We start from the raw sequence: 25,679 nt of genomic DNA on the forward strand, positions 1-25,679 counted from the left end.
GCGGTGGAGCGGGAGCTGCGGCGAGGGATGACCGGTGGTCGCTGCAAATTCCACCTTCCCAAAAAGCCGTTGCGAGGAAGGGCAGAAAGCCCTCCTGAACCCTTCCACGAGCTTTTCTTCCCCAGGTGATGTGGCCCCTCATCCCCCTGTCCCGGTCCTGCTCCGCAGTGGGGGACAGGAGGGGGCACTGGGCTGCGTGTGAGCCGAGGCGCTCAGCAAACCCGGAAAAACACACCCAAAAATAAACCCCATCGCAGGCAAAACTCGCCCCGAGACAAAGCAGCGGCAGCGCAAGGCCTGGGCTGCCCTCGCCTGCCTTTTGGGGAGCATTTGGGGTGGTTTGGGGCCGCCCCTCGCACACTTTCACTGCTTGCACCCCAACGCCCCTTGCACACTCACCCCACCTGCACCCTGACACCCCTCGCACATTTTCCCACTTGCACCCAGCGCCCCTTGCACATTTTCCCTGCTTCCACCAGACACCCCTTGCACTTTCCCCACTCGCACACTTTCCCCGCTTGCAGCCCAATGCCCCCCGCACTTTCCCTGCTTGCACAACACCCCTCGAACTCCCCCCCCTTGTACCTCGACACCCCTTGCACACGTTCCCCCCTCGCACACTTTCACCACTTGCATGACACCCCTCGCACACTCACCCCACGTGCACCTTCACACCCTTCGCACTTCCCCCCTTGCACCCCATGCTCCTTGCACTTTCACTTTTTGCAGTTTCGCTGCTTGCACCTCGACACCCCTTGCACACTTTCCCTCCTTGCACCCCATGCTCCTTGCACTTTCACTTTTTGCAGTTTTGCTGCTTGCACCTCGACACCCCTTGCACACTTTCCCCCCTTGCACCCCAATGCCCCTCGCGCTCTCCCCACTCCCACCCTGACACCCCTTGCGCTCTCCCCACTAGCACCCAACGCCTTGTGCACTTTCCCCACTTGCACCTCGACACCCCTTGCACCCTCACCCCACTTGCACCCCAACACCCCTTGCACACTTTCGCTGCTTGTACCCCATGCCCCTTGCACACCTTCCCGCTTGCACCCTGACACCCCTTGCACACTTTCCCTGCTTGCACGACACCCTTTGCACTTTCCCCACTTGCACCCCAACGCCCCTGGCACACTTCCCCTGCCTGTACCCCTTGCACACTTCCCCCCTCGCACTCGACACCCCTTTACCCCCTCTCCCCGCTTGCACGACACCCCTTGCACACTCACCCCCCTTCCACCCCGACACCCCTCGCACTCCCCCCCCCTCCCCCGCACACTTTCACTGCTTGCAGCCCTCTCCCCTCCCCGCCCGCTCGTGCAAGGGGCACGCCCGCGGGCAGCGCGCGCTCGCACGAGGCTCGCACGCCCGCACGCGGACCCAGCGCTCGCACGGGCAGCGCGGCGGCGCGCCCGCCAGCTGGTCCCGCCCCCGCCGGCACAGCCAATCATCCCCCGCCACCCCTCCGCCTCTCCTCCCCATTCGCCCGCCTCCCTGCCAATCCCCCTTTTCCCGTTGGCCGGGCGGTTTGTGACGTCGTTGCCCGACGGGGCGGGCGGGCGGCGGCAGCCGCCGCTGGCGATTGGCGGGCGCGGGGCGGGGCGGGGCGGGGCGGGGCGCGGGGCGCGGCTTTAAAGCGGGGCCGGGGCGGCGCGCGAGCCCCGTGCGGAACTCCCCCGCACCCCCGTGCCCGCCCATCGCCGCCCCCCCCCTCCCTTCCCCGCCGCCACCGGGCGGATGGAGCTGAGCTGCGGAGTGGGGGGCAGCGCGGCGGCCCCCCCGGGGCCCGGCCCCCCCCCTGCCGCCGCCGCCGCCCCCGCGCCGCCTATGGAGGGTGAGGAGTACGAGAGCTTGCCCAGCGGCGCCTCGCTCGGCACCCACATGATGGCCGGGGCGGTGGCGGGCATCATGGAGCACACGGTCATGTACCCGGTGGACTCGGTCAAGGTGCGTGGCGGAGGGTGGGGGGACCTCCGGGCTCTGCTCCGGTGGCTGCCGGGCTCGGGGGAGGCGTGCAACGGGGTACCGGGGGTGCACGGGGCACCGGGAGTGTGTGCAACGGGGTACCGGGGGTGTGTGCGTGGGATACTGGGGATGCCCGAGGGTGGGTACAGTGGGTACCGGGGGTGTGCCTGGGGGTGTGTGCAACGGTGTACGGGGCTGCGCGTACCGGGGGTGTGTGCCCGGGGTACCGGGGTTGCATGGGGGTGGGTGTGATGTGTTACGGGGGGTGTATGCATGAGGTGCCGGGGTTTGCACTGGTACAAGTGGGACAGCACTCCGGGGGTGCTCAGTGGTGCAAAGAGGGGGACGAGTGTGCAAGGGCTGTCGGGGTGTAAGTGGGGGGGAAGTGTGCAAGGGCTGCCGGGGCTCCCCGGGGAGCAGAGCTGTACTGGGCTGGGGGTGCGCGAGGCGCAGGGTGCTGCAGGGTGGAAGGTCCCCGAGGTGTCACCCCGGAGGTCTCCGATGGAAGCCGGAGATGCCCACCCACCCTGGACCCGTCCCTGCGGCCCCTCGGGTGCCGTCCCCGGGCCCCGGTGAGCTTTGCACAACCCGCGGTGCGAAGGTGTGTGCTGGGCCTCGCCGCCTCCCGCTGCCGCAAGCAAAGTCCTCGTGCTGCTCCCCGCGGTGGGAGATGCCGCCGGCGCTCTCCGCATTGGATTCCCCATTGGGATCTCAGCCCAGGAGGGAAAAGGGGGCGACGCGTCCATCCGCACACGCCAGCTTGGCTGCGAGCGGTGCCAACGGTCACCTTATGTGTCACCCCAGCCTGGTGGCAGCGGTGGCTTTGCCAGGGTTGGGGTTCCTGAAGGGGGTGGCAGTTGGGTTCGGATGCCGATGAGCCGCTCGGGATGAACGGGCGCGCTCTGGGTGCTGTCGAGTCCACACGAGGGAAGACTCTGTGGCGTCACCGACGCAGTAGGAGGCATCACGAAGGGTATTTCCTCCCTCTGCCCTGCCAGCGTGCTGCTCTGGCGGCTTAAAAAAAAGAGAAAATAAGGTCGGGAAAAGCCAAATGCCCTCGATATTGTATTGTGCCGTGCTCCGGTCAGGAAAGGCTGCCAGCGGATGCTCTAATTTCTCCTCTTTTCAATGCAGGACTGCCTGAGAGGGTAGAAAGAGGAGAGGAGAGGAAATGCCTTCGCTTTGAGGCACTGGAGGTCTTGCCAGTGTGTCGCGATAAGTGCTCAGAGGACGTATTTTCTGCTTTTCTCTTTTTTTCCCCCCCCCACTGTGTTTTCCCTCTGGGTCTGTGCCTGCTGGACCCGGCTCGTAGCTTTGGGCTGCTCCTCACGGCGGGTTCCCCCCACCCCGAGGTGCGGGGTCCGTGCCCACCCCGAGCACCTCCGCACCGGCTCCTCTCGCAAACGAGCCCGGGATTTTCTGCCAAGTCACGGTCGGGGCAGCGTGCCGTCACTCCGGACTTAATGGCGTTGATTTAAGAGGGCATTTCCTCCACGGGGTGGGGGGGGAAAAGGGGAGAGAGAGAGAGAAAACGAAAGTTTGTACCCGGTTTCCCGGAGCGGGAGGTGCTTCGTAGGAAGGGAAAAGTGTCGGGCAGTGAATTCCCGGTTGCTTCAGAGCCAGCGGCGCCTGCGCCGGGAGAATGCCGGGGCAATGCTGGGAATAATCCCGCTCAGCAAACTGCCTTGAAGTGCTTGAAAGCAGAGGGGGGGGGGGGAAAAACAACCAAACAACCCTCCGGCTGCGGGGAAACTCCGATGGAGCGCAGCCAAGGTCACCCCGTGTGTCGGGGCAGAGCGAGATCCCGAGCTGAGGGTTTTGGGTGCTGCTCCCGCCGCTGCTTTGTGCCTCTTCTCTCTGTTGGCTGCTGGAAAAGGTGAGAACTGACCTCAGAAGGGCTTTTTTTTTTTTTTTTTTTTAATAGGAGTAACCAAACACTAAGCCTGTAAGAGCAGCTGTCTTTTGCTTTACCATGGGAAAAGTGCCGCTCTCCTCCTACAGGAAAGCAGCAAAGCTCCTTCGTTAGTCTGACTTTCTGGATGATAATTACTGGGCTGGGTCGTGGCTGAGCAGAGCCCGCGGAGGAGGTCGGGGGTTGCGGGTGCTGCAGAAAGAGACATCTCGGAGGCACCTGGTTAGACCCTGCTGTGGAGGAAATGTTTTGGGTTCCAGTAAGTCGTTTCCTCTCAAAGAGAAACTGAAAATGTTTTAATTTGGGGGATTGCTCGCTTCAGACACTTGCACAATTCCTGAGCTTGGCGGGGTCGGGGTTGGGCAGGCTGCGACGGTGGTGTCCTGTTGAGGCGAGTCAACGCAGGCAGTTCCAGTAGTGCCCTGTGGACCTCTGAACTTTGTAGATCCGCCTGTGTGACACAGCAGAGAAAATGCCCGGAGGTGCTGGTGGTGCCGGTGATGCCCCACGTGCTGGGGTGGGGTGGGGTGAGGGAGGGTGTACGTCTGTGATGCACATGCCCATGGGGGCATCGAGCAGAGCGTGGCCAGCGGGGCGAGGGAGGTCATCCCCCACCTCTGCTCTGCTCCAGGGAGGCCACATCTGGAGCGCTGTGTCCAGTTCGGGGCTCCCCGGGTCAAGAAGGACAGGGAACTGCTGGAGAGGGCCCAGCAAAGGGCTGCGGAGATGAGGAGGGGACCGGAGCATCTCTCTGATGGGGACAGGCTGAGGGCCGTGGGGCTTTTAGTCTGGAGAAGAGAAGGCTGAGGGGGATCTTACCAATATAAATCCTTAAAGGGCGGGTGCCGGGGGGTGGGAACAGTCTGTTTCCAGTGGTGCCCAGTGACAGGACAAACGTGACCATGGGCAGCTCCATCTCAACCCGAGGAGGGACTTCTCTCCCCTGTGGGCACACAGCTGCCCAGAGAGGGGGGGAGTCTCCCCCTCTGGAGCCATCCCAAACCTGCCTGGAGGTGTCCTGTGCCACTGCTGGAGGTGCCCCTGCTCTGGTGGGAGGTGGCACTGGGGGAGCTCCAGAGGTCCTTTCCAGCCCCACCACTCCGGGATTCTACGCACAGCCTCCCGCGGGACCGGGCTGCCGGTCCCCTGCTGTATCTGGGAGCGTTGCTAGTTGTAGATGTGTTTTATGGCGCTGTTGCTGTTTGTTTAGGGGCAATACGCGTTACTGGTTGTGTTTTACCAACTTGAGGTGCAGCTGGAGGCTTGTGATGATTGAAACTCGCTCGGTGTCTTTTCCTCCTCATCGTGTTCTTTGTAATGGTAAAGGCCCCCCCCCCTTTGCAGCTTCAGCCTTCACTGCGCATTGGCCTCTGGCTTACGCCGTGGCTGTGGTACAACACTGGCTTGAAATGTAGTTTTTTAGATGTGTGCCAGTGGGGTTTCTCGGGGTGCTTAGGCTTGTTTTGTTTTGTAGCTGCTGAAACCGCAGCTGCCCTGGCAAGCCTGGTCAGTCTGCAAATTAATTTTAGGGATGTGCGTGTCAAGGACTTCTTGCGATGGCAGCAGAAGGGAGTTTTTGGAGGACCCCCCTGGAGCCTCCTCCGCTTGCTTAAGCCATTTGGTGGCTTTTCGGCAAGGCTGCCGGCGCTGGTTTCCCGGGGCTGGCGGAGTAGCTGCCTCGAGGATGTTCTTGAGGACAAGAACAGCCCTTCTCCTCACCTGGGAACTGACTGCTGAGGTGAGAGCTCATTGAGAAACTGGAGATGTGCCGGGCTTGGACCTCCCTCCCTCCCGGTGCAGCTGCACCAATGACAAAGTCCTTTCTCCAGCCCGAACCACGTTGCAGTCGTCCTCTGTGACAACCCGAACCGCTCCTGACCAGGCTGGTGCAACAAGACATCTGCAGGTTGACTTTGCTGTGTCTCTGCATGGTTCCTAACGGGTTTGGGAGGTCCCGTACTGTAATGGGAACCCCTGGGGTGAAGGGTAGGAGAAACATCTCACCTACGTCTGCGATGGAGAGGAGGACAGGTACGATGGGGCTTGTTGGGAGGCATGGAGCGAGTGTTTTGTTGGCTCCGGCTAGGACAGTCGACCGTGGGTGACCTGCCTCCTGCAAGTAGACTTTGGAGCGTCCCTGCTTGTAACTGAGGTCTTGAAAGCACTCAAGTATGAGGGTGGCAGACTTTGTTTAGACTTTGGGGTTAGGGCCGCTTGGGTTTGGCAGCGGGAGGTTCTGCACCCACCCGTCTCGACACAGGTCCAGGGGAGCAGTTACTCCTGTTTCAGCTGATAGCGTCGGGGTGCTGGAAAGTCACGGCTAACCTGTTTGACTGACCCTGTGCTCCCCTCCCGTGGGCTTTTTCGGACACGGGTGGGTACCACACCAAGCGTGTTCGCTTGGCTGGGGAGCTGCTCCAGCTGAAAAACAGCCCAGAAAAAAAAAAAAAATCATATAGGGAGTTCAGAGCTTGTGCATGGCATAGGTCGTGCAAGAGCGAAGTCTTCTCTGGCCAGCAGGATCTGACCCAACTGCTGCTTTTTTCCTGGTAAAAGCATATTGTGTTCTCTGTGGCTTTTGTTAGCTGCGGGGACACCCGGGTGGTTGTCTGTCACATGAAGGTCCGTTCCGAACTTTGAGAAATTATGTTGTGTTCAGAAAAACAACAACAACAACAAAAAAAAAACAACCACCACCCAACAAAGGCGAATTATATCTGAGCTTGTTTGTACAGCGGCATGTCAAATCAGTGACCCTTTGCGAGAACGTGCAAAACTAGAGCCCTGACTCCTGTTAGTAACACAATTCTGGATAGAAAAGGATCCTGGAGTATCCCTGTGCTCCTGGAAGGAGAAAGAAAGGGTGGTGGGAAGGTTGGGGACCAGCATCTGCAAAGACCACGCTGGTCCACCAACGGCAGGTAACCTGGTGGACCCGAAGCCGCGGCGTTAGGTGTTGCTGCGTGTGCCCAAGCTGAAACCAGGACTACTGGGACGCTTGCGGTTGCCGGTGCGCTCTTGCCTTATGCAACGAGGATTAATCTAAGTAGGTGGAGAAGTGTTTCTTGGCTGGTTAACAGGGGGGTGAGGCTCCTGGAGGAGCTTGCTGGCTTCAGATAGGTGGCGGGAGCCGGGGAGGGGTGGGGGCGAGGACCGCATAGCTCGTAGCAAATCATCCTTGTTCGCACCACGATAAACTTATCCTGGATGACACCGGGCTGAGCCCGTTCTCGGCTCTCTGCCTCTTGCAGCAGCGCGGGAGGTCCGGGGTTTGGTTACTCCTGGGGCTGTTTGTCCTGTTTTGTGTCCACGGCTTTACCGAAAGGCGCAAACCCACGGACCGGGCTGTGCTGGTGGTGATGCAAAGGGCAGCGCGGGTGGGTTCGGTGGGTACAGCGTACACTCGCCGCCCGCTCTGGGCTGCGGCGTGAGCTTTTGAACCCCTCTGGAACGGCTGGGACGACAAATAGAAAAATAAAAATTGATATCGATCCACTCTGGTGTGAAAGCCGCTGGCGTGGAGACACTCGGGGTTAGTTCCTGACCACGCAGCGCTCCGGTCCTGCACATGCCAGGCTGATGATTTATTGCTCTATGGCAGCACTTATCCCTAATTACCTTTCTGATGAGAGGACGTTGCCGTGTGCTTAAATTATACCGCCTGCTTCCAAGGCGTCGCAGCGACAGAGCGGGGTGAGATCGAGATCTCCAGGGGTCCCTGTTGGACTCTGAAGCAATGCCTTCGAGTTCAAACTAGCAGAGCGGAAGGAAAAAAAAAAAAAAAAAACACCCAAACCGCCCCAAAGCCCGGCTGGATGTGACCGTGTCGGCAGCGGTGGGTCCTGCTGAGTCACGCTGACGGCGGAGCTGCTGCCGGGCAGTTGGTGTGGGGCGGCGAGATGCAGCCCCTCCTGACGAGCATCCCTGGGACGGGAAGGTGGAGAGCCCCGTGGAGGGGTTGCAGGACCCTTGTGCCCGCTCAGCGCTGGAGCGAAAACCTCCTTTTAAATTCCAGGATAATTCAGCGCTGTCGCTGCCTTCGAAGGAGGATTTTTTTTTTTTTTTTTTTTTTTCTTCCTTCCCCCCCTCCCTGAGCCTTCGGGTTTATTTCCAGCGCTGCTCATCGGTTACAATGCATTCAGTGCTCTGGAACAGGAAGCTTTGCTGGAGGCTGCCAAATTCCCCGTCGGAGGGTGATGCCTTGTCACGGTCGCCGGCTGATGCTGAAGCCCGAACTGCAGCTGGCTGCTCACCCGAGTCACTTCGCGAATGCAATTCCCGTGCGGTTTTCCTTAGACTGTTTACTACAAATGCAATGGTTGGTTTGGCTTAGCCTCACGCGTTGCTGCGCTGCTTCCAGAGCTTGGCCTCACCGCCCTGGATGCAGCCCCCATCTCTTGCTTGGTCTCGGAACGCGGCTGTGAAAGTGCTTTTCGGATCCCAGAAACTACAGTGGTTTGGGGAGTCGAAGGTCCAAACCTTGAAACGTTTTTATTGGCTCAATCTTGCCTGACGGCTTAGCTGTAGTGTTGCCTCCTGGCTAATTAGTGAAATGAATTGATAAGCTGGAAGGGACGTGTGCCAGTGGGGAAGCGGGGAGGTGGCACGGGCCACCCTTGCGTTGTCGGGGGCCGTTGGGTCTCTGCCGAGGGACGGAGCCGTTCGTGCTGCTTTGCCGGCGAGGGCAGCACCGGTGCCTGGAGAAACTTCATGCTGGAGATGGGGTGTCCCAGCGCTGGAGATGGGGTGTCCCAGCGCTGGAGATGGGGTGTCCCAGCGCTGGAGATGGGGTGTCCCAGCGCTGGAGATGGGGTGTCCCAGCGCTGGAGATGGGGTGTCCCAGCGCTGGAGATGGGGTGTCCCAGCTGAGGGGGCAGAAGGTGTCCTCCCCGTCAAACCCAAAGCACCTGTGAGTTACAGTTCAAGGAATCATGGAGTTTTCAGAGTTGGAAGGGACCTCTAGAGATCATCCAGCCCCACTCCCCTGCCAAAGCAGGACTGCCCAGAGCACATCACTCAGGACTGCATCCAGGCGGGTCTTGAAAACCTCCAGAGAAGGGGACCCCCCCCCCCATCCCCCGGGCAGCCTGTGCCTGTGCTCTGCCACCTGAACCTTAGAGAAGTTTTTCCGTGTATTTGAACGGAAATTCCTATGTTCCAACTTGTGCCCATTGCCCCTCGTCCTGTCACTGGGAACCACCGAAAGGAGTCTGGCTCCATCAGCCCACCCTTTAGATACTTGTACGCCATAATAAGGTCTCCCCTCAGCCTTCTCTTCTCCAGGCTAACGAGTCCCAGCTCTCCAGCTTCTCCTTGAAAGACCACTAAGTTGACGCTGCAGGTTGCCAACCACGCCTCTCCCGTGGCTAATGCCCTTTGCCAGGCGCCTGCTGTGTTTGCGCTTCGAGGCGGGAGGCTGCGCCGAAGGCTGTATCCCTTCGGGCGGGTTTGGGTGCCACGGGGTGTATCGGGACCGGCAGGACCTGCGCGCGGCTCAGAGCCCTTCACCTCTTGATGCTCTGGATTTGCTGGGGGTGGCTGTAGAGGTGTAAGCCCTGCTGGTGTCTCTGCTGTTGCTGGTGGGAGGTGGATGGGGTCTGTGCCCCGCAAACCCCCATCGCGGGTCGGCATTGTCATTGCCGTCATTGGCTTTGAGCGCTGCTGCTGTGCGATGCCATCAGTCTGCAGAAGCCCCAAACAAGCTAAAAGAAGTAATTTTTTTTTTTTCCCACGGCGCGTAATTAAGTGATGGCATCGAGTTTAATAGGATGCTTTGGCTGCCAGGAGCTTAGCTGCCTTCGGAAACCTGTGGAAGAAAAGCCCCTCGAGGACTATTGAACAAAACCACCGCCTATCTGGGGAAGCCGGTGGCTGCTGGCCACCGGGAACTGGGGGGGAAAGATGGGGCGGAAGGTGGCTCTGTGCCCCTCTGGGCTGCTGGGGGATGGCCACATCTACGGGGGGGTTACTGCGGGTACCCCGTTTCCTCAGCTTTGCCCTTCTAGGAAACTTATTTGCCAATCGACTCTGCGCCCCGAGCGTCCCGAGCAGCTGAGCGACCGCAGGAGGAACAAGCCGGGGCAGAGCGCCGGCGGTGTCGTAAGCGAGAGGCAATTAAGGACCTAACTGTATTTCTTCACGGAGTCTTTTGAACAGCTGCCGTCGCCTAATTCCCTGTACTTGCCGTGTGTAAACAAGAGCAGAGGTTACGCTTCCCTCTGCTGAGCCGCCCCGTAAGGTTTTGGTGTTGGGACGGGAGCGTGGAGTTAATCTCGCTGCTCCGGCAGGCAGAGCCGTGGCCCCGGCGCGGGTGCGAGCGGGGGAATAAATTATTGACCCCTCTAACGATCTTGGAAGCCTTGTCGCGCTCTCTCTGGCTTGTGCTTGTTGCAATTAAGGACCGGTAACCGAGACCTCTCTCTCTCTCTCTCTGTGCTTTTGCAGACGAGGATGCAGAGCTTGCAGCCGGACCCCAAAGCCCAGTACAGGAGCGTGTACGAAGCTCTGAAGAAGATCGTCCTTACGGAGGGCTTCTGGAGGCCTTTACGTGGGATTAACGTCACCATGCTGGGGGCTGGCCCTGCCCACGCCATGTACTTCGCCTGCTATGAAAAAATGAAAAAGTCTCTAAGTGATACTATCCAGCACGGAGGAAACAGCCACTTGGCCAATGGTATTTTGGGGGGGGTGGGGGGGGGTTATTGCAAAAAAAAAAAAAAAAAAATCATCCCGCTTGCAGTTAACAGCCTGTCCCTTGCTTGCCTCGCGCTTAGCCTGGTGGTCACAGCCTTCCTGGCCCGGAACCCCTGATGGCACTGCTGGGCACCCCCCAAAGCCCGAGTCGACGCAGGTCTCTGCGCTTACCCTTTAAGCTCAAATTATTCTAGCAGGAGCGATCAGTATGTTGGACAAGAGGTGCTGGGCGGCAGGCACAGGCTGTTTCCGGCTGTACGTTGAAGGCGTATCTAAACCTCTTGAGCTTTGCAGTACGGGTTGTTCCACGTGTCTCTCTGGGAGCTCCGGCGCGGTAAAGCGCGCTGCGTCCTCGCGTGCCTCGGGGAAGGGTTTGCTTCTGCCAGGAAGGCTTCTGCTTTTAGGTCCAACAATACCGCTGTGACAACAGAAACCCTCGAACCGAGCAGCCAAGCGTTTGGGGAGAAGACGCTTCTGCCCGGTCCTTGACATGACGCCATGGTGGGAATCCACCGTAGCAGTCCCTTGACTTGACTCAACCCAACTCAGTTAAGGGTGTAGAATATCTCTCTGGCTCCCCGCTTTTTGCTACCAGTATCTTTCCTGTGTTTGCCTTTCAAGTAGCTACAGGCTTTCGGTACCAGCGGGAAAAGTGAGGCGCGGTGTTAATGAGAAATGACCAAAAGTCATTTGGGCAAGAGAGAATTTGAGATGGAAACCTGCATCAAAGGAGAAGGTGTGGCCGGAGAGGCCCGTCCCAGAGCCAACTGCGGAATCATTAATGGCTGGCTGGATGCTTGCAGAATCGGTGCAATTAGTGTTTAAAACCGGGCTGAGTAAAGGGATGAAAATGCCTAATTATGGATGCGCTGAGCCAGTTCTAAACATTGCTCATCTCTGGGTCTAACGCGGGCTGAGGGAAGCCGGCGGCGTCTTGCACAGGCAAAACCCCGTGAGTTGTGGGGAACGGCAGAGGTGACGGCTGTGATCCTGTGAGCCGATCCTGGTTTCGGTCGAGCTGCTGGGGCTGGGCTTTCCCCCGCTGGTGCTTCCTCGGGCTGCAGCTCCCCGGCAGTGGTACCCGGGGACTCGGTGGCGCGTGGGCTGCGTTCACCATCAACCGCTGCCTCCGTGGGTGGCAGTGCCCGAGCAATCCCCTGCCTTCTCAATCTCTTTTTTTAATTTTTTTTTTTAAATTTTTTTTTTTTATTCTTTTTTAATTGAAGGATGCTCTTGTGTCTTGCAGGTGTAGCTGGGAGCGTGGCCACGCTACTCCACGACGCGGTGATGAATCCCGCTGAAGGTAATGCCCCGGCGAGGCACCGGGGACACCCCGCGCCATCTCGGCAGCTTTAAGCCCTTTGCTTTAGAAACTCTGCCCAGCTTTTAAGGAGCTCGGACCGGCCAGTCTAAAGGGATAAATCCTGCCTGGCTGTTTTCCCCTTGCTTGCCGAGGGGTTGCGCAGCATCTGTGTGGCATATCGTGACTTTCCGGGGAAACCGGTGTCACCTTTGCTGACGCGATGCTGTTACTGCTCTGCTGGTGCGTCTTTCCCCAAGTGGTGGTGGTGGTTTTTCCTGAAACTTTGGACCACCCAAACAACACTGAGCTCAGTCGTGTTGTTAAATGAGCGCGGCAGCCCCGGGACCGCTGCGCAGCTTTCCTGGGTAGGTGGAGTCTGGCGTTAAGAGGACTAACAGTAAAATGCAGCTAAAATAAGACAATTAGGTGGACTTCACTGTTAATGTACTGTACTTCTGAGTTGGCCCAAAGTCAGGTTTTTCCGAAGGGGAAAAAAAAAAAAAAATGTCTCTAGTGTTTCAAACCCCTTTTAATCGTATCCTGAATAAATGAATTAAATTAATTGGCCTTTCACTTAAGTCAATGGAAGTTGTTCCACTTCTGGCCGTGGGGCGGGTGAGGTACAGTTAGTCAACTTTCTGCCCTTCTCCTCTTGGTATGTCAGCGTTTCTGCCCGACGGCTCTGCGTCCTCGCAGATGCGTCCGAGGGTCCTTCGCAGGCTGTCTTAGCGCCTTTGTAGCTAGCGGTAACGGTTCCTTAATTAAGCTTGAGGAGAGGAAGGCAGTAGCCCGTGGAAGCGGGGAGCTGTTGAACGGGGGCTGAGCTCTGACCTGCTTCCCTCGCTTGTTGCAGTGAGTTTTTTTGGGGGGCACCGGGCAGGTTGGGGGAAGCGGAGGGTGCACACAGCCTTCTGGTGATCGCCTGTAGATACGGAGCTCGTCGCTGCAGGAATGCCCGCTCCGCGTCCTAGCGCTTCGGGCTTGGAAAGGGAGGTCGGGGCTTGGAGCTGGGTTCAGTCTGGGGGTTGCGCTGACCAAGAAACATCTGCCTTGGCTAATAAGCCTTTATCTCCCCGCCCCTGCCCTGCCTGGCGCTGCCCGCCCTGCCCTCACCCGCTGCGGCTGTCGCCTGGACCAGTGGTGAAGCAGCGGATGCAGATGTTCAACTCCCCCTACAAGTCCGTCCTGGCGTGCATAAGGACAGTGCAGAAGACGGAGGGGTTCGGTGCCTTCTACCGCAGCTACACCACCCAGCTCACCATGAACGTCCCCTTCCAGGCCATTCACTTCATCACCTACGAATTCATGCAGGAGCAGATCAACCCGCGCCGGGAGTATAACCCTCGGTCCCACATCGTCTCTGGGGCCGTCGCGGGGGCTGTGGCCGCCGCCGCCACCACTCCTCTGGATGTCTGCAAGACTTTGCTCAACACCCAGGAGAACATGGCCTTGAGTTCCGTGAACATCAGCGGGCATCTCTCGGGCATGGTGAACGCCTTCAAGACTGTCTATCAGCTGGGGGGCGTCTCGGGGTATTTCAGAGGGGTGCAGGCACGCGTCATTTACCAGATGCCTTCAACGGCCATCGCCTGGTCCGTCTATGAATTCTTCAAGTACTTTCTCACCAAGCGCAAGCTGGAGAAAAGAACGTCCTTGTGAAGGGCTTCCTGAGAGTGAGGGCCACCCACCCTCCCTGTCCCCTCCGTGCGTGCCTGCCCGCCAGCCAGCGCGGGGCTCGGCCGGGTTTTGGGGGGGGTTCAGGGCTGACGTCCACTTCTCCCTCCCCGGGGAAGGAGGGGTTAAAGTGGTCCTCAGTCGCCTGTTCCCCTCTTTGCTTAAACAGTGAAATAGTTTATAAAGACTTCTAATAATATATATATATATTTAATAACTTTATTTTGGAGAGGTGAAATTGCTAACTGATATTTTTCTCTGAATAAGTTGGAAGATGTAGTTTACTCCTCACCGCAAGGCTTAGGTTATACAGCCGAAGCCGGGTTTTTTTTTTTTTTACAGCGAAGAAGCAAAATATCGTGTCACAGAACTTACTTTTTATATAAATATAAAATAGATGGATAATGTTTATCCTTTATTTTTCTATGTAGGCATTTGGGTTGTTTTTTAAATGCTATTACAGCTAGATGTTGAGCTGTTTAAAAAGGGCTAAATTCTTCCATCCTGTGTAAGGAAGATGCAGAAGCATTTATTTTTATAGCCAGATTGGCTTTAATTATACAGCATTTATCCCCCAAATGGTGGCCCGGATTCTCTTGTGGGTGTCAAGGTACTTGGTAGCCCTTTGTGACTGCTGGGATTGAGGGGGAGAAGGAATTGGGATGCTTTGGGAAACTGTAGGACACCGAGGAGGGGCACCCTAAAATAGCTGGTCACTTTGTGGGGGAGAGGGGGGAAACTATAAATTTGATTTATTTTTTTTTTTTATAAGGAGACAAAAAAAAAGTAGATTTTAAAGAATAGGGTTTGTTTTTTTTATTTTGCAAACTTTTTTTAAAGGTACATTTTTATGGTGTGTGATAGCTGAGCAGTCTTCATCCTCCCTTAATTTATTCGTACTTCTTTTTCACGAAGGCCCCGATCCCGCTGACGGGAACGCCCGTGCGCATCTCCGTAGCTGGTGGGGTCGAAGTGGGGTGCACGGAGCCGCTCTGCTCCCTGCTGGGGGAGGGGGGAGGATGGACCTGGAGCTTCTGTTTACAGTCCGGCTACTGAGTCGCACGGGTCGCATCCTGCCAGCGCCAATTCGGCAGCGAAAGCCTCGGGAGAGCCTCACCTGCAGAACCGAAGCCACCTCCCAGCCTGTGTTTGCCAATCAGCTGCTGCTCATCTCTGTTGGGCGAGGGGGGAAACCGACCTAGAGGGGCTCCTCCTGCCTTGGATTTGGGTTTGCTGCTGCGGGATGCTGAGCTTTGCGCTGGCCGGCGGAGCCGTGCCCGCTGGGGAAGGGCGGCAGCCTTGCTGCGTGCCCCGCTCCTCCGGGGAACGGCTCTTCCAAACCAAAAACATGTCCTTTAGCCCCTTACTTGGGTGATCCGGTAGCTAATGAGGGATTTTAGGGGCCTGGATGTGCAAATGTAAGGTACGGGACACCAGCTGGCAATTCTCCATCCTCCCTGGAACTTGCCCTGCCAGCAGCAGCTGATGTCTCATGCTGGTACCATCTCCGTACTGGTGGGCGTGGGGCGCCTTCTGGAGATGCGGCTCCAGCTTGCTGGCGGCACTGGGAGGGGGTTGTCTGCTGGAGGAGCAGTTTTTGGGCTGGCACGCGTCACCGGAGGTGTCCCGTCAGCCAGGCGTGTCTCGTAGGATGACACTAAGCAGCGCGAGTCCTTCTGCTCCGTTATTTGGAGAAGGTAAATCAAAGAGCACCTCTCTGGGTGGGGGTGCGTGTGCCTTGTGTGAGCGAGCCTTGTGCCGCTGGTGATGGTGGAATGAGCTTCTTGATGCCTTTTTGTCACTTAAACTGAATGAATCACTGTGTCAAACGCACCCCGTGTCTTAAAGTGTAAAAATTGTGAGCTCGAGGCCGCTGGTCTCGGTGGTGCAGCTGGAGAAAGCCCCCAGCGCGCTCTGCACGCGGAGATCCTCGAGGAAGGGGGTCTCCGAGCTCTCTGTTGGCCTCGGACGTCTTCTTCTATTGACTTTAGAAACTGGAGAGTCACTAACGGGAACCAGAACTGCACAAAATATTTCCATCGGAGATGGGCATAAACACTTAGATGAAAATTTTGGGTCACTTTAATATTAAAAAGAGGCAAACTGTAGCATTAACGTGGAAGGCGACAGCTTTCAGTGTGACTTCAGTAGCTAGAAGTCATGCTCAGCAAGCGGTCCCTGGTACATCATCCTCTTCCTCTGGCTGCTTAGCTTTAGTGTTTCTGACTTCACCTTGGCTGTTCTGGGAGAACTTTACCTCCCAGTTGGAGTAACCCGCGAGTAGCTGGGACGTGAGGGATGGACGTGGCCGTGGAGCCATTGGGAGGGCGGTCGTGGCTGTGGCCAGCTGAGCACTGTCCTTGGAGGCGGAGGTATCATCCTGTTTCGGTTGCTAGCCAGAAAAATGCGTGTGTCCTGAGTTTTGAGCACATAAATAATTATCAACCAGGTTTTCTTGGGAACTTGCTCTGCCTTGAGCTGGGAGTGGGTGAGGAGCACTTGGGTGGTTGTAGAGCTCTTTGCCCCGGGTATCCGATAAACCCAGGCGTCCCATTCTGCAGCTGGGGACGTGCCCAGTGGGTCTAATAACTGGAGAGGTGTCATGTTTAAACTGTTCTGTGCTGTAGGCAGTGCTGGATCCTCGGGTGAAAGCCCCTTCACCAAAGCCTCGTCTCTTCGAAGTTTTGCATTGGAAAGTTTTGCCGCGAGTCCGAAGTCTTATTTTAACCTGGTATGTGAAACCTGTACTGCTGCTTTGTCTGCAACAAACGCACATGTTATTTAAGGGGGAGGATGAGTAACTTTGTCCGCAGTTCTTAATTTTTTTTTTTAATTTTTTTTTTTGCCTGCCTTGGAGTTTAATGTGTTTCCTTAAGTGTATATTTAACAATGCAGGAGTTCGTTTGTGAAATGCTGCTACAGTTGTATCACTGGAGCTCAAGGAAAATAAAAACATTCCAATTTTTGTCCTTTTAGGCTCCTGGTTGTGGCTTTCCTTAGCTGCGTGCGTTGGGCATGGGGCTCCAGCTGAGGCTGAGCAGCAGCCGGAGCGTGTCTGGCTCTGCCCGGTGGCCGCCGGACGGGCTCATCTCTGGAGGAATGGTGCCTTCTAGTGTCGCCTGAACACTTGGCAGGCTCAGCACCCCGCCAGCTGAGTCAGATAGAGCCCTTCGTCATCACACCGGAGGAATAAAATACTCCCGGGAGGGGTTTCGCAGCCTGGCGGGAGCCGCCGTGGGTATCTCGCACTCCTCTGGGAGCCGCGGAAGAGTTTTGAAACTTGTTCCTCTTGGCGACGAATTGGCTTCCGAGCTTCGGAAAGCCAGGCCACAGGCTGGGGCTTGTTCAGCAGCAAAGCAGATTGCCAAATTGGGATTTCTTATCCCCCGCCCCCTCGGCAGAAAGCGCGTGGGGGTGAAGGTTCTGGGGGAGCTGCTTGTTTGCGTGAGGTTTCAATAATGTTTGCTGCCTAATTTGAAGGGGGGGGGGGGAAATAATCCCAGAATATATTAAGCTGTGTTAGATCTTACCTTCCCCTTGAAGAAAAAGGAAAGGACGGGTTCACTGGTACGGCTTGTGTACGGCACTGGTGCTGGTGGGGGGGGATGCTGGGTGGATGGGAGCCCCAGAGCCGGTGACCAAGCTGTCCCCAGGGCAAATTAGACCCCGGGAGCTTGGCCGAAGTGGGCTTTAAAGGAAAAGCATGAGGCTTAACCAAAACGTTTCAATTTTAAGCTCGGCGTGAACCGGCAATGTGCGCTCACAGCCCAGCGAGCCCCCGGCACCCCGGGCTGCATCCCCCGCCGCGTGGCCAGCAGGGCCGGGGGGGACTGTGCCCCTCTGCTGCGCTCTGCTCTGGGGAGACCCCCCCGCAGTGCTGCCTCCGGCTCGGGGGGTCCCCACAGCAGAAGGACACGGAGCTGTTGGAGCGGGGCCAGAGGGGGCCCTGGAGCTGCTGGGAGGGCTGGAGCCCCTCTGCTGGGAGGACAGGCTGGGAGAGGTGGGGGGGTCAGCCTGGAGAAGAGAAGGCTCCGGGGAGACCTCAGAGCCCCTTCCAGTGCCTGAAGGGGCTCCGGGAGAGCTGGGGGGGGACTCTGGGTCAGGGAGGGGGTCCATGGGATGAGGGGGAATGGTTTGATAAAGAGGGGAGATTGAGATGAGGTGTTAGGAAGAAATTTTTCCCTCTGAGGGTGGTGAGCCCCCGGCGCAGGGTGCCCCGAGGAGCTGTGGCTGCCCCATCCCTGGAGGGGTTCAAGGCCGGGTTGGACGGGGCTGGGAGCACCCTGGGCTGGGGGGAGGTGGCCCTGCCCAGGGCAGGGGGTGGCACTGGGTGGTCTTCAAGGTCCCTTCCAACCCAAACCAGCCTGTGATTCTATGAATTTCATAATTTTCAATTGTGAAATCTCCAGCACGGACCAACTGTTTCAGTTCTGGGCAGAAACCATTTCTGGCCCCGAGGTGGCTCTGTGCGCAGATTTTGATTTCCAGGGTTGTGCATGACGTGAGTAGCTTTACTCTTTCTGGTCCCAACGGTAAATGAACTGTGTCATTTGTCACCTCGGCTGCTGCTGCGGGAGTTTAGGGGCTCCGCAAGCAGATCAGCATCACTGTGGGGTTTTTGCAGCTCCTGTTCACCTCTAATGAACCTGGCAGAACCTCTTGGTCCTCGTTCTGAGCCTAACATGAAAACCAGGTTGTCTTAAAATACCATTTCAGGTTACCAAGCACTGCGCGTCTCCGATTTAAAAAGAAGAGTCTGGAGCTCCTCAGTGTACATCTCCGGCCTTAAACACCTGGAGCTGCCTCTGAAGGATCATTTTGGGAGCAGTCTCACATAATGTCAACAAGGGGATGGAGCACATGTTTGTTTCCTATCAGTTTTGTTTAGAAAACCACAGGTTTGGAACAGCTGCTGACCCTCCCCCCCCCCCGCCCCCCCCCGGGGTGTGCACCTTCCAGTGATACGGGAGGAATCGGTTTTGGTGTGTTCCCAGTGCGGCAATTAAGAGATGTGCCTAAAATCCTAAAGATGAAGTTCTGTTGGGATGCAGCCTGCCAGCAGTTCTGCCCCAGCCCCTGCCAGGTTGGCAAAGGGCGGCTCGGCTGGGAATAACGATGATAATTCCCGGATTTAGCAGCAAACACCCACCCGGGGAGTCGAGGCTGGCTGCAAAGGGCGGCAGCAGCAGCAAGATGCCACTGTCCTCGGTCCACCCCAAAGGAAAAAGGACTTTCCTTTTCTCGTCTATTCTGCCCTTTTTCTTGTTGTGGTTTGCTTTGTGTTTTTTTTTGGTTTTTTTTTGGTTTTTTTTTTTTTTTTAAAATCAAGAAGGCGCAACGGCGCATCGATGATGGTGGGGTGGAGCGCAGGCGGCCTCGCCTGGCTGGTGATGAGCTTAAGAGACGAGATCAAAAGATAAAGCGCTATTTATGCTCGGCGAAATGTTTTTGACGGGTTTCTATTTCCGTTTGCGTTGTAGAGTCAATATTTAACCCCTTTCCCCCTTGTGTAGTAAACACGTGCGTAGCCCTGAAAGGTGAGGTATGTCACGCACTTCACACACACCTCTCGAACACTAAATACTGGTTTTATACGAAGGCTGGTGGGGACCCCCCCGCGTTTCTCTTCATCTTAGTCACCATTCGGCTCCATCTTATTCCTGGTAATTCCCCAAGAAGTGAGCTATGCCCCTAATATGTGTTTGCACGGGCGGGAATTTTTGTGCTCGGCTGATGCGTGGTTACAGGGGATGCAAATTCTGCGCTTAAGCTCGCAGCTAAATTGCTGATAACGCCTATTCCTGCCCATCCAGGTCTTCCCCATTAGACCCAGGGGCACTAAGGGATTTCTACCCCCGAGTTCCTCAAGGCTGTCAAAGCTCTGACTTAAGTCTGCTGAAATAAAGGAAAAACGCAGGAAAACGGAAAACCTACGGGAAGAGACCCCGTGCCTTTGCAGCGTGCCCTGGGAGAAGCTATCCTCGCCTGCTCGAGAGGGACGTGTGGCTGCAGCCCTTTCCCCCCCCCCTCCAGACTTCAGGCTGCTCTGCCTCCGTTTGCCCAGTGAGTAATTTAAACTTTTCTTACGTTTTCTCTGGTTTTGGTTTGCCTAAAAGTTGTCCGACTTTATTAAACGCTTACGTTGTGCTGCGTCCTACGGGTGCTGCAAACAGTAATGGAAAATAACAGTTGGTCTTTGAGGGGAAATAAATTGATGTTGTTCGTTAGGGAAGCGTGGGGTGGCTGCTGAACTGGGAACGCCTGAGCTGAGCCCCAGTTTTCCCAGCAGGAAAAGGCTGCGGGCGGGAGAAGGGGATGGTTTTTCCCTGGATGGAGGTGGCTGAGATTGCTAGAAAGGCTGAAGGACCTCTGCAAAAACATCGTGTCAATGGTTATCTATTCTCCCTCTTTTCTGCTTTAAACCTCCAGCATCTGCCCGGCTTGTTGATGGCCATTAAGTGGAAAAGGGAAATTCCTGGAGCCGAGCAGGACGGGACATGTCCGTAGGGCACGTGGGTGCTGAGGAGCGGCGGAGCAAGCAAAGCCCAAGGGCGTCGCCCCGGCTCCTCCATCACCTCCACGCTTTTGGGACGGCTCCCCGGGAGGGGGAATGAGCTGCTGGAGGTGCCACCCGTGGGCATGTGGCACTTGCCAAGAGCCGTGACACACCGATGTCCCCGTCCCCCTCCGGGCTGGGTGGCGCTTTGCCCTGGGAACGCATCTGATTTTCGAATTGACACTAATGGTTTCTTTGGAACCAGTACAGATTATTGTGTAAACATCTTTTTGAGGGTATTTTTTAATGTGTTTTATTTATCTGGTAGAGCGTAGCAACTCCTTAAACTTGCAAGATTTCCTGCAGCGAAGGTCTGTAGGACACTTTGCTGTGTCCACCACTTGTTGGTATATTGAAGTCTTGGGTTGGTACCAATAAATAAATTCCCTTCTACTGGTTAGTCTGTGTTTTATAAACTTCCCAATGGGTGTTTTTAGATTGGGGTGTGTGTGTGTGTGTTGGTGTCTATAAGTCTACAAGGCAAGCAGAAGAAGGGAAAAAAATTAAATAGCAACTGTAGTATCTAGAAACACGCATGGGTGAAAGGAGAAGCAGCAACCGAGGGCTTTGCCGGAGGGGGGAAGGTGCACCCCGAGCATCAGTCGTGAGTGCAGCGGGATGCTGGGGGACGATGCGGGGGGACAAGTGCTCCCTGGGACAGGTGGATGGCGGTGATGGCGATGGCCACAGCCCCCGGACAGTGTCTGGGGATGCCATCTGGGGGGACCTTCTGGCAGAGACATCGGGACGGTGGGGGGTGCCAGGGCTACGTGCCCCGTGGGACACGGGTGCTGTTCCCTGCGCCGCCAGAGCCCCGGCGTTTGGATTTTTATTTAAGTCATTTGATTAATCCAGGATCTAGGCTGTGTTTGTTCACCGCATATGATTATTATCTGGCTTGCCCGATCCTTTTGTTTCTCTTCAAATATTGTTTCTGCTTTAAAGGGTAATGAACATAAAGGCAAATATGTCACCTTTTCCCTCTTGAAATTTCATTAAGCTGCGTGTTTACCTTGGATGACAGGATGCAGCCCAAGGAGGGAAAAGTTTTCCGGCCACACCTTAACCCGCTATCTTATTCTGCCACAATTGTCCACAAAGGGAATAAAAACATTGGTATTTATCCACGAGATTTAATTTCTTTTAAAAGACAAGGGACCTGTTTGTAGAACAGGTAAGTGTTTTCCGCCGGGCTCTGCAGGTGTAAATCTGTTGTGGAGCGTTGCGGTGTGGCTACGGAGGAGGTGGATGTCATTCCAGCTCTAAATAATGCCAATTTTGGGCCATGAGCCTTTTGGTCCTGGCATTAAGCAGGTCCCGTACCCACAATATACATCCCCAGTGCAGCATCCTCCTTTGCCTGACTTGCCGCCTGTCCTGCTGGCACAGAGGCCCCAGTATTAGTCTTTTTTTGGGGGAGAGGAGGAAAGCCAGGCTTTCCCCCTGTTTTCTTTTTCACCTGCTACGATTTGCACGGCAAAAATCTGCCTGTCATTGCCTGGAGGAAACCGAGCCCTCCAAAGACTGCTCGGAGATGCAGGTCCGCAACAGCCGGCACAGCCCAGACACCACCTCTCGTCAATTAAATCCTCCGAGAACATTAATCACCTTCATTTGAAAATATTCCTTGATTTTATTTGCTTTAAAGCTTTGCCCCCTGCGATGTTTTTAGCAAGTGGTACGAGAAGCGTGCAGCGATCGGTGTGCCCGGGGCTGCTTTGCGAAGGAGGTGCACAGTCTCCTGGTGAAAGAGAGTGCGGTAGATAAATACTGCGGTAATTCCTCCTTTCACCAGCGCCGACAGAGGATGAGGAGGGTCCGTGTGCCATCGATACCCAGCGAGGAGCCGCTTGGCAAGGAGGGGGTGAAATGTTGGTCATTTGCTAAATGATCATAGAGTGGTTTGGGTTGGGAGGGACCTTGAAGGCCACCCAGTGTCCCCCCCTGCCCCGGGCAGGGCCACCTCCCCCCAGCCCAGGTTGCTCCCAGCCCCGTCCAACCCGGCCTTGAACCCTTCCAGGGATGGGGCAGCCACAGCTCCTCGGGGCACCCTGCGCCAGGGGCTCACCGCCCCCACAGCCAACAATTTCTTCCCAATATCTCATCTCAATCTCCCCTCTTTCAGTGTCAAACCATTCCCCCTCATCCCATGGCCCTCTCCCTGACCCAGAGTCCCCCCCAGCTCTCCCGGAGCCCCTTTAGGCACTGGAAGGGGCTCTGAGGTCTCCCCGCAGCCTTCTCGTCTCCAGGCTGACCCCCCCACCTCTCCCAGCCTGTCCTCCCAGCAGAGGGGCTCCAGCCCTCCCAGCATCTCCAGGGCCCCCTCTGGCCCCGCTCCAACAGCTCCGTGTCCTTCTGCTGTGGGGACCCCCCGAGCCGGAGGCAGCACTGCGGGGGGGTCTCCCCAGAGCAGAGCGCAGCAGAGGTGCGCGGTGCGGTCCTGGATCTGGAAAGTTTTCTGCTGACTTTAGTGCTAACCATCACCGTCTCCTCGTTTAAATAGGCTGGCATTTGAATTGAGATGGGAAATGACCGGAATCGTTCTGGATTTGGTACCTCTTCGTGCTCATGTCGTCAAATATATCATGTTTCTGGGGCACTGGGACTAAGTTCCCATGGTGGTTTTATATGGATGCTCGGGGCATCCTGGGGACACGGGAGCAGTGCAGAATTGGTGCTGACTTGTAGGTTTGCCTCCGTTCCCCCTTTTTTAAAGGACAAGAGGATAAGGCCTGTAATGTGGAAGCTTCATTCTGGGGAGCACAGCTGATGCAGGTAGCTACTCGCTGGGGAACAGCATGGATATCCAGACTAAAACACTGGTATTGGGGAAAAACTCGGTTTCATCGTGGAAACTTGCCTGGGAGCTGAGCAATCCGCATCCCCCCCGCCTCGTACGTGACGATACCTAGCAGCAAACAAATCCGATAGATGCTGGCAGAGCTCCCGGCTGCCGCAGCGCTCAGAGTCCAGAAAAAGGGATTAATACTATCTAGCTGGTACAACGGGAGCCCACATCCTGCTTGCTTCAGACCTGGCTGGGAGGAGGGAAACATCTGCCCATGTTGGAGGGGAACATCTGGCGTTTGCTGCAGCCTCCGGGCTCCTCTCTGCTCCCACAGCCCCAACCCTGTGGGAGCTTTGTCCTGACCCCGACCGAGTGGTGCAGCCGTTGGGATGATGTTTGCAAAGCTTTTGGACATCCTTCTGCAGAGGAAGTTATCGTGGGTGTACCCCAGAGTTACTCTGTCCTGTGTAAATCCTGCAAATCTCCAGCCCAGCAGCCCGGGCGCTGCCATCCCCCATGAGAAAGTGGCTCCAAATGAATAATTGCTTCGGTAGAGCTCAGCCGGTGCCTTTTCCCGGTTAACCCAGCCATTTATTCTCAGGGGAGTGGCGAGGAGCCCTGGGTGCCCCCACCCAAGCTCTGTTTGCAGAGAGACTTGTGCTAATCCCTTTGCTTTCCGGCACGGCGTGAGCAGGACCCCGCTGTGCCGCCTGGGCTGGGCGATCCACCGGCCGGTGGAAAAGTACCGTGGGAGGCTTTGCCGAATAGCCAACATCCCTGCTTTTACCCCCTCTGGGTAACACGGGCTCTTCAGGGTGGGGTGCCTCTCTCCTCCTCAGCACTGTCACTGCTGTCACCCTGACCCAGCCTGGGGCAATGCAAACTGTCAGACACAGAGAGTGTAAAATCACATTGCGTTGGAAACTCTATCTTAAAAGCTGAGAATATCATAGAATCATGGAGTGGTTTGGGTTGGAAGGGACCTTGAAGCTCATCTGGTTCCCACCCCCCTGCCCTGGGCAGGGCCACCTCCCCCCAGCCCAGGTTGCTCCCAGCCCCGTCCAACCCGGCCTTGAACCCCTCCAGGGATGGGGCAGCCACAGCTCCTCGGGGCACCCCGCGCCAGGGGCTCACCGCCCCCACAGCCAACAATTTCTTCCTGATAGCTCATCTAAATCTCCCCTCTTTCAGTTTGAAGCCATTCCCCCTTGTCCTATTGCTACGTGACCTTGGAAAAAGTCCCCCCCCAGCTCTCCCAGAGCCCCTTTAGGCACTGGAAGGGGCTCTGAGGTCTCCCCGCAGCCTTCTCTTCTCCAGGCTGACCCCCCCACCTCTCCCCGCCTGTCCTCCCAGCATCTCCGGGGCCTCCTCTGGCCCCGCTCCAACAGCTCCGTGTCCTTCTGCTGTGGGGACCCCCCGAGCCGGAGGCAGCGCTGCGGGGGGGTCTCCCCAGAGCAGAGCGCAGCAGAGGGGCACAGTCCCCCCCCGGCCCTGCTGGCCACGCGGCGGGGGATGCAGCCCGCATCTCCGCGGGAGGCTCAGGATGGGCAGCCGGGGCTCACCAGGGCTGTGCCCGACCAAGGGGTGGCGAGCAACGCTCCGAGATTATACCACCTCGACCTTGAAAAAAACCCCTCTTTTCTGGCAATCTGGATGCCCCAAGAGGCTCTAGCTGAGAAGAAGAGGTGGGAGGATCGTGCGTGGCTGATATCTGTTGGCAACCCCAACCCTAGTGCTGGGAAAAGCCCTAAGTGAGAACAGAACCGGGCAAAACCAACAGCTACAGCGCTGTGAGCATCCTCCCCCGCGGACTCTGCCGAGATCCCGCCGTGCTTCGGCACCGGCCGGTGGGAATGTCCCGCTGGAGCCTCCCTTACGTCCTTGCTGTCCCTGCCAGCGCTCCGAGCGGAGGGGAAGGCCAACTCCCCTGTGCGGAGCCCACACGCCGCCGGTCCCTTCCGTGCCTCTCGCCTCTTTTCCCCCAGGAAGGGCATTGCCAGGTGGGGGGTCCCATGGTGTGGTGACCGCTGGTGACAGACATCGTGCCCCTCTTTGCCCCCTCCCTTTCCTATTTTGGGCTGGGGGACAAAGCAACGAGCCTGAGTCCGTCTGCTCAGCCACCCGGTACCTGACTCCAAAAGCCTTTTGCTTTGCCCCGTTTCCTTTTTCTTCCAAGACCGGAGCGTTTCAATGCAAAACCCACCCATATATGCTTTGCTCTTAACTCCTTTTCCTGTAAAAATACTTGTCTTATCTCTCGACTTTCCCTTCTGCAAGTGGGCCGCCGTAAATTATGGCAGGCAGACGGCTCTGGAAAGCACTTCCAGGGCCGTTCGCTGCGGATTTCTCTCCGCCTTCGGCTGTTCTTAATAGATGGTGCCCAGACCATCACAGAAGAAAGAGGAGGAATGCGCCTTGGATTGGATTTTTGTGAGAGGCAGCGAAGCAGTTTCCCATGGGAACGCCAATCTGCAAAGCTGCGTTTTGCCACATCCCCAAAGAAGTTAAGAAGTTGTTTGGTTTGGGTATTTTTTTTTCCTTCCCCCCCCACCCCACCCCCCCACCCCGCCCTTGTTTTTCATTTTCTTTCCCCATCAGCTGTCCATCATGGTGAAAATTGGCCTCGATGACCGTGCCGCTCGGCTTCTCCCGTGCTTCCCTGACGCCCCCCTTGGGCATCACCGCCACCGGGGTGGCTCGAGGGGGGGGGGGGAGCACCCCGAGACGGGCTGCGGGATGCCCTGCCGCAGGACGGCCGTGCCGCCGGGGCAAGTTGCTAGCTGGGTTA

The 25,679-nt window shown here is 56.8% G+C and overlaps 1 protein-coding gene across 5 annotated transcripts; it reads left to right on the forward strand.

Annotated features, from left to right (window-relative positions):
* Window positions 1–1,651: 1,651 nt before the first annotated feature.
* SLC25A37 (solute carrier family 25 member 37) lies at window positions 1,652–14,525 on the forward strand (the record flags this gene model as incomplete). 5 transcript variants are annotated; one of them, XM_082495759.1, is made up of 4 exons in its annotated part: window positions 1,652–1,947; window positions 10,322–10,550; window positions 11,817–11,873; window positions 13,012–14,525. In XM_082495759.1, the coding sequence occupies 4 exons, from the start codon at window positions 1,738–1,740 to the stop codon at window positions 13,530–13,532; spliced, it is 1,017 nt and encodes a 338-aa protein (XP_082351885.1). In that variant the 3' UTR covers window positions 13,533–14,525. The 5 variants fall into 5 exon arrangements, with proteins under 5 accessions (XP_082351885.1, XP_082351888.1, XP_082351886.1 ...); XM_082495762.1 differs by lacking the exon at window positions 1,652–1,947 and adding an exon at window positions 3,690–3,841; XM_082495760.1 differs by lacking the exon at window positions 1,652–1,947 and adding an exon at window positions 4,122–4,136.
* Between the last annotated feature and the right edge of the window lie 11,154 nt (window positions 14,526–25,679).

This window comes from Vanellus vanellus (assembly GCF_965231255.1).
Source record: "Vanellus vanellus genome assembly, chromosome: 26".
Taxonomy (NCBI): domain Eukaryota; kingdom Metazoa; phylum Chordata; class Aves; order Charadriiformes; family Charadriidae; genus Vanellus; species Vanellus vanellus.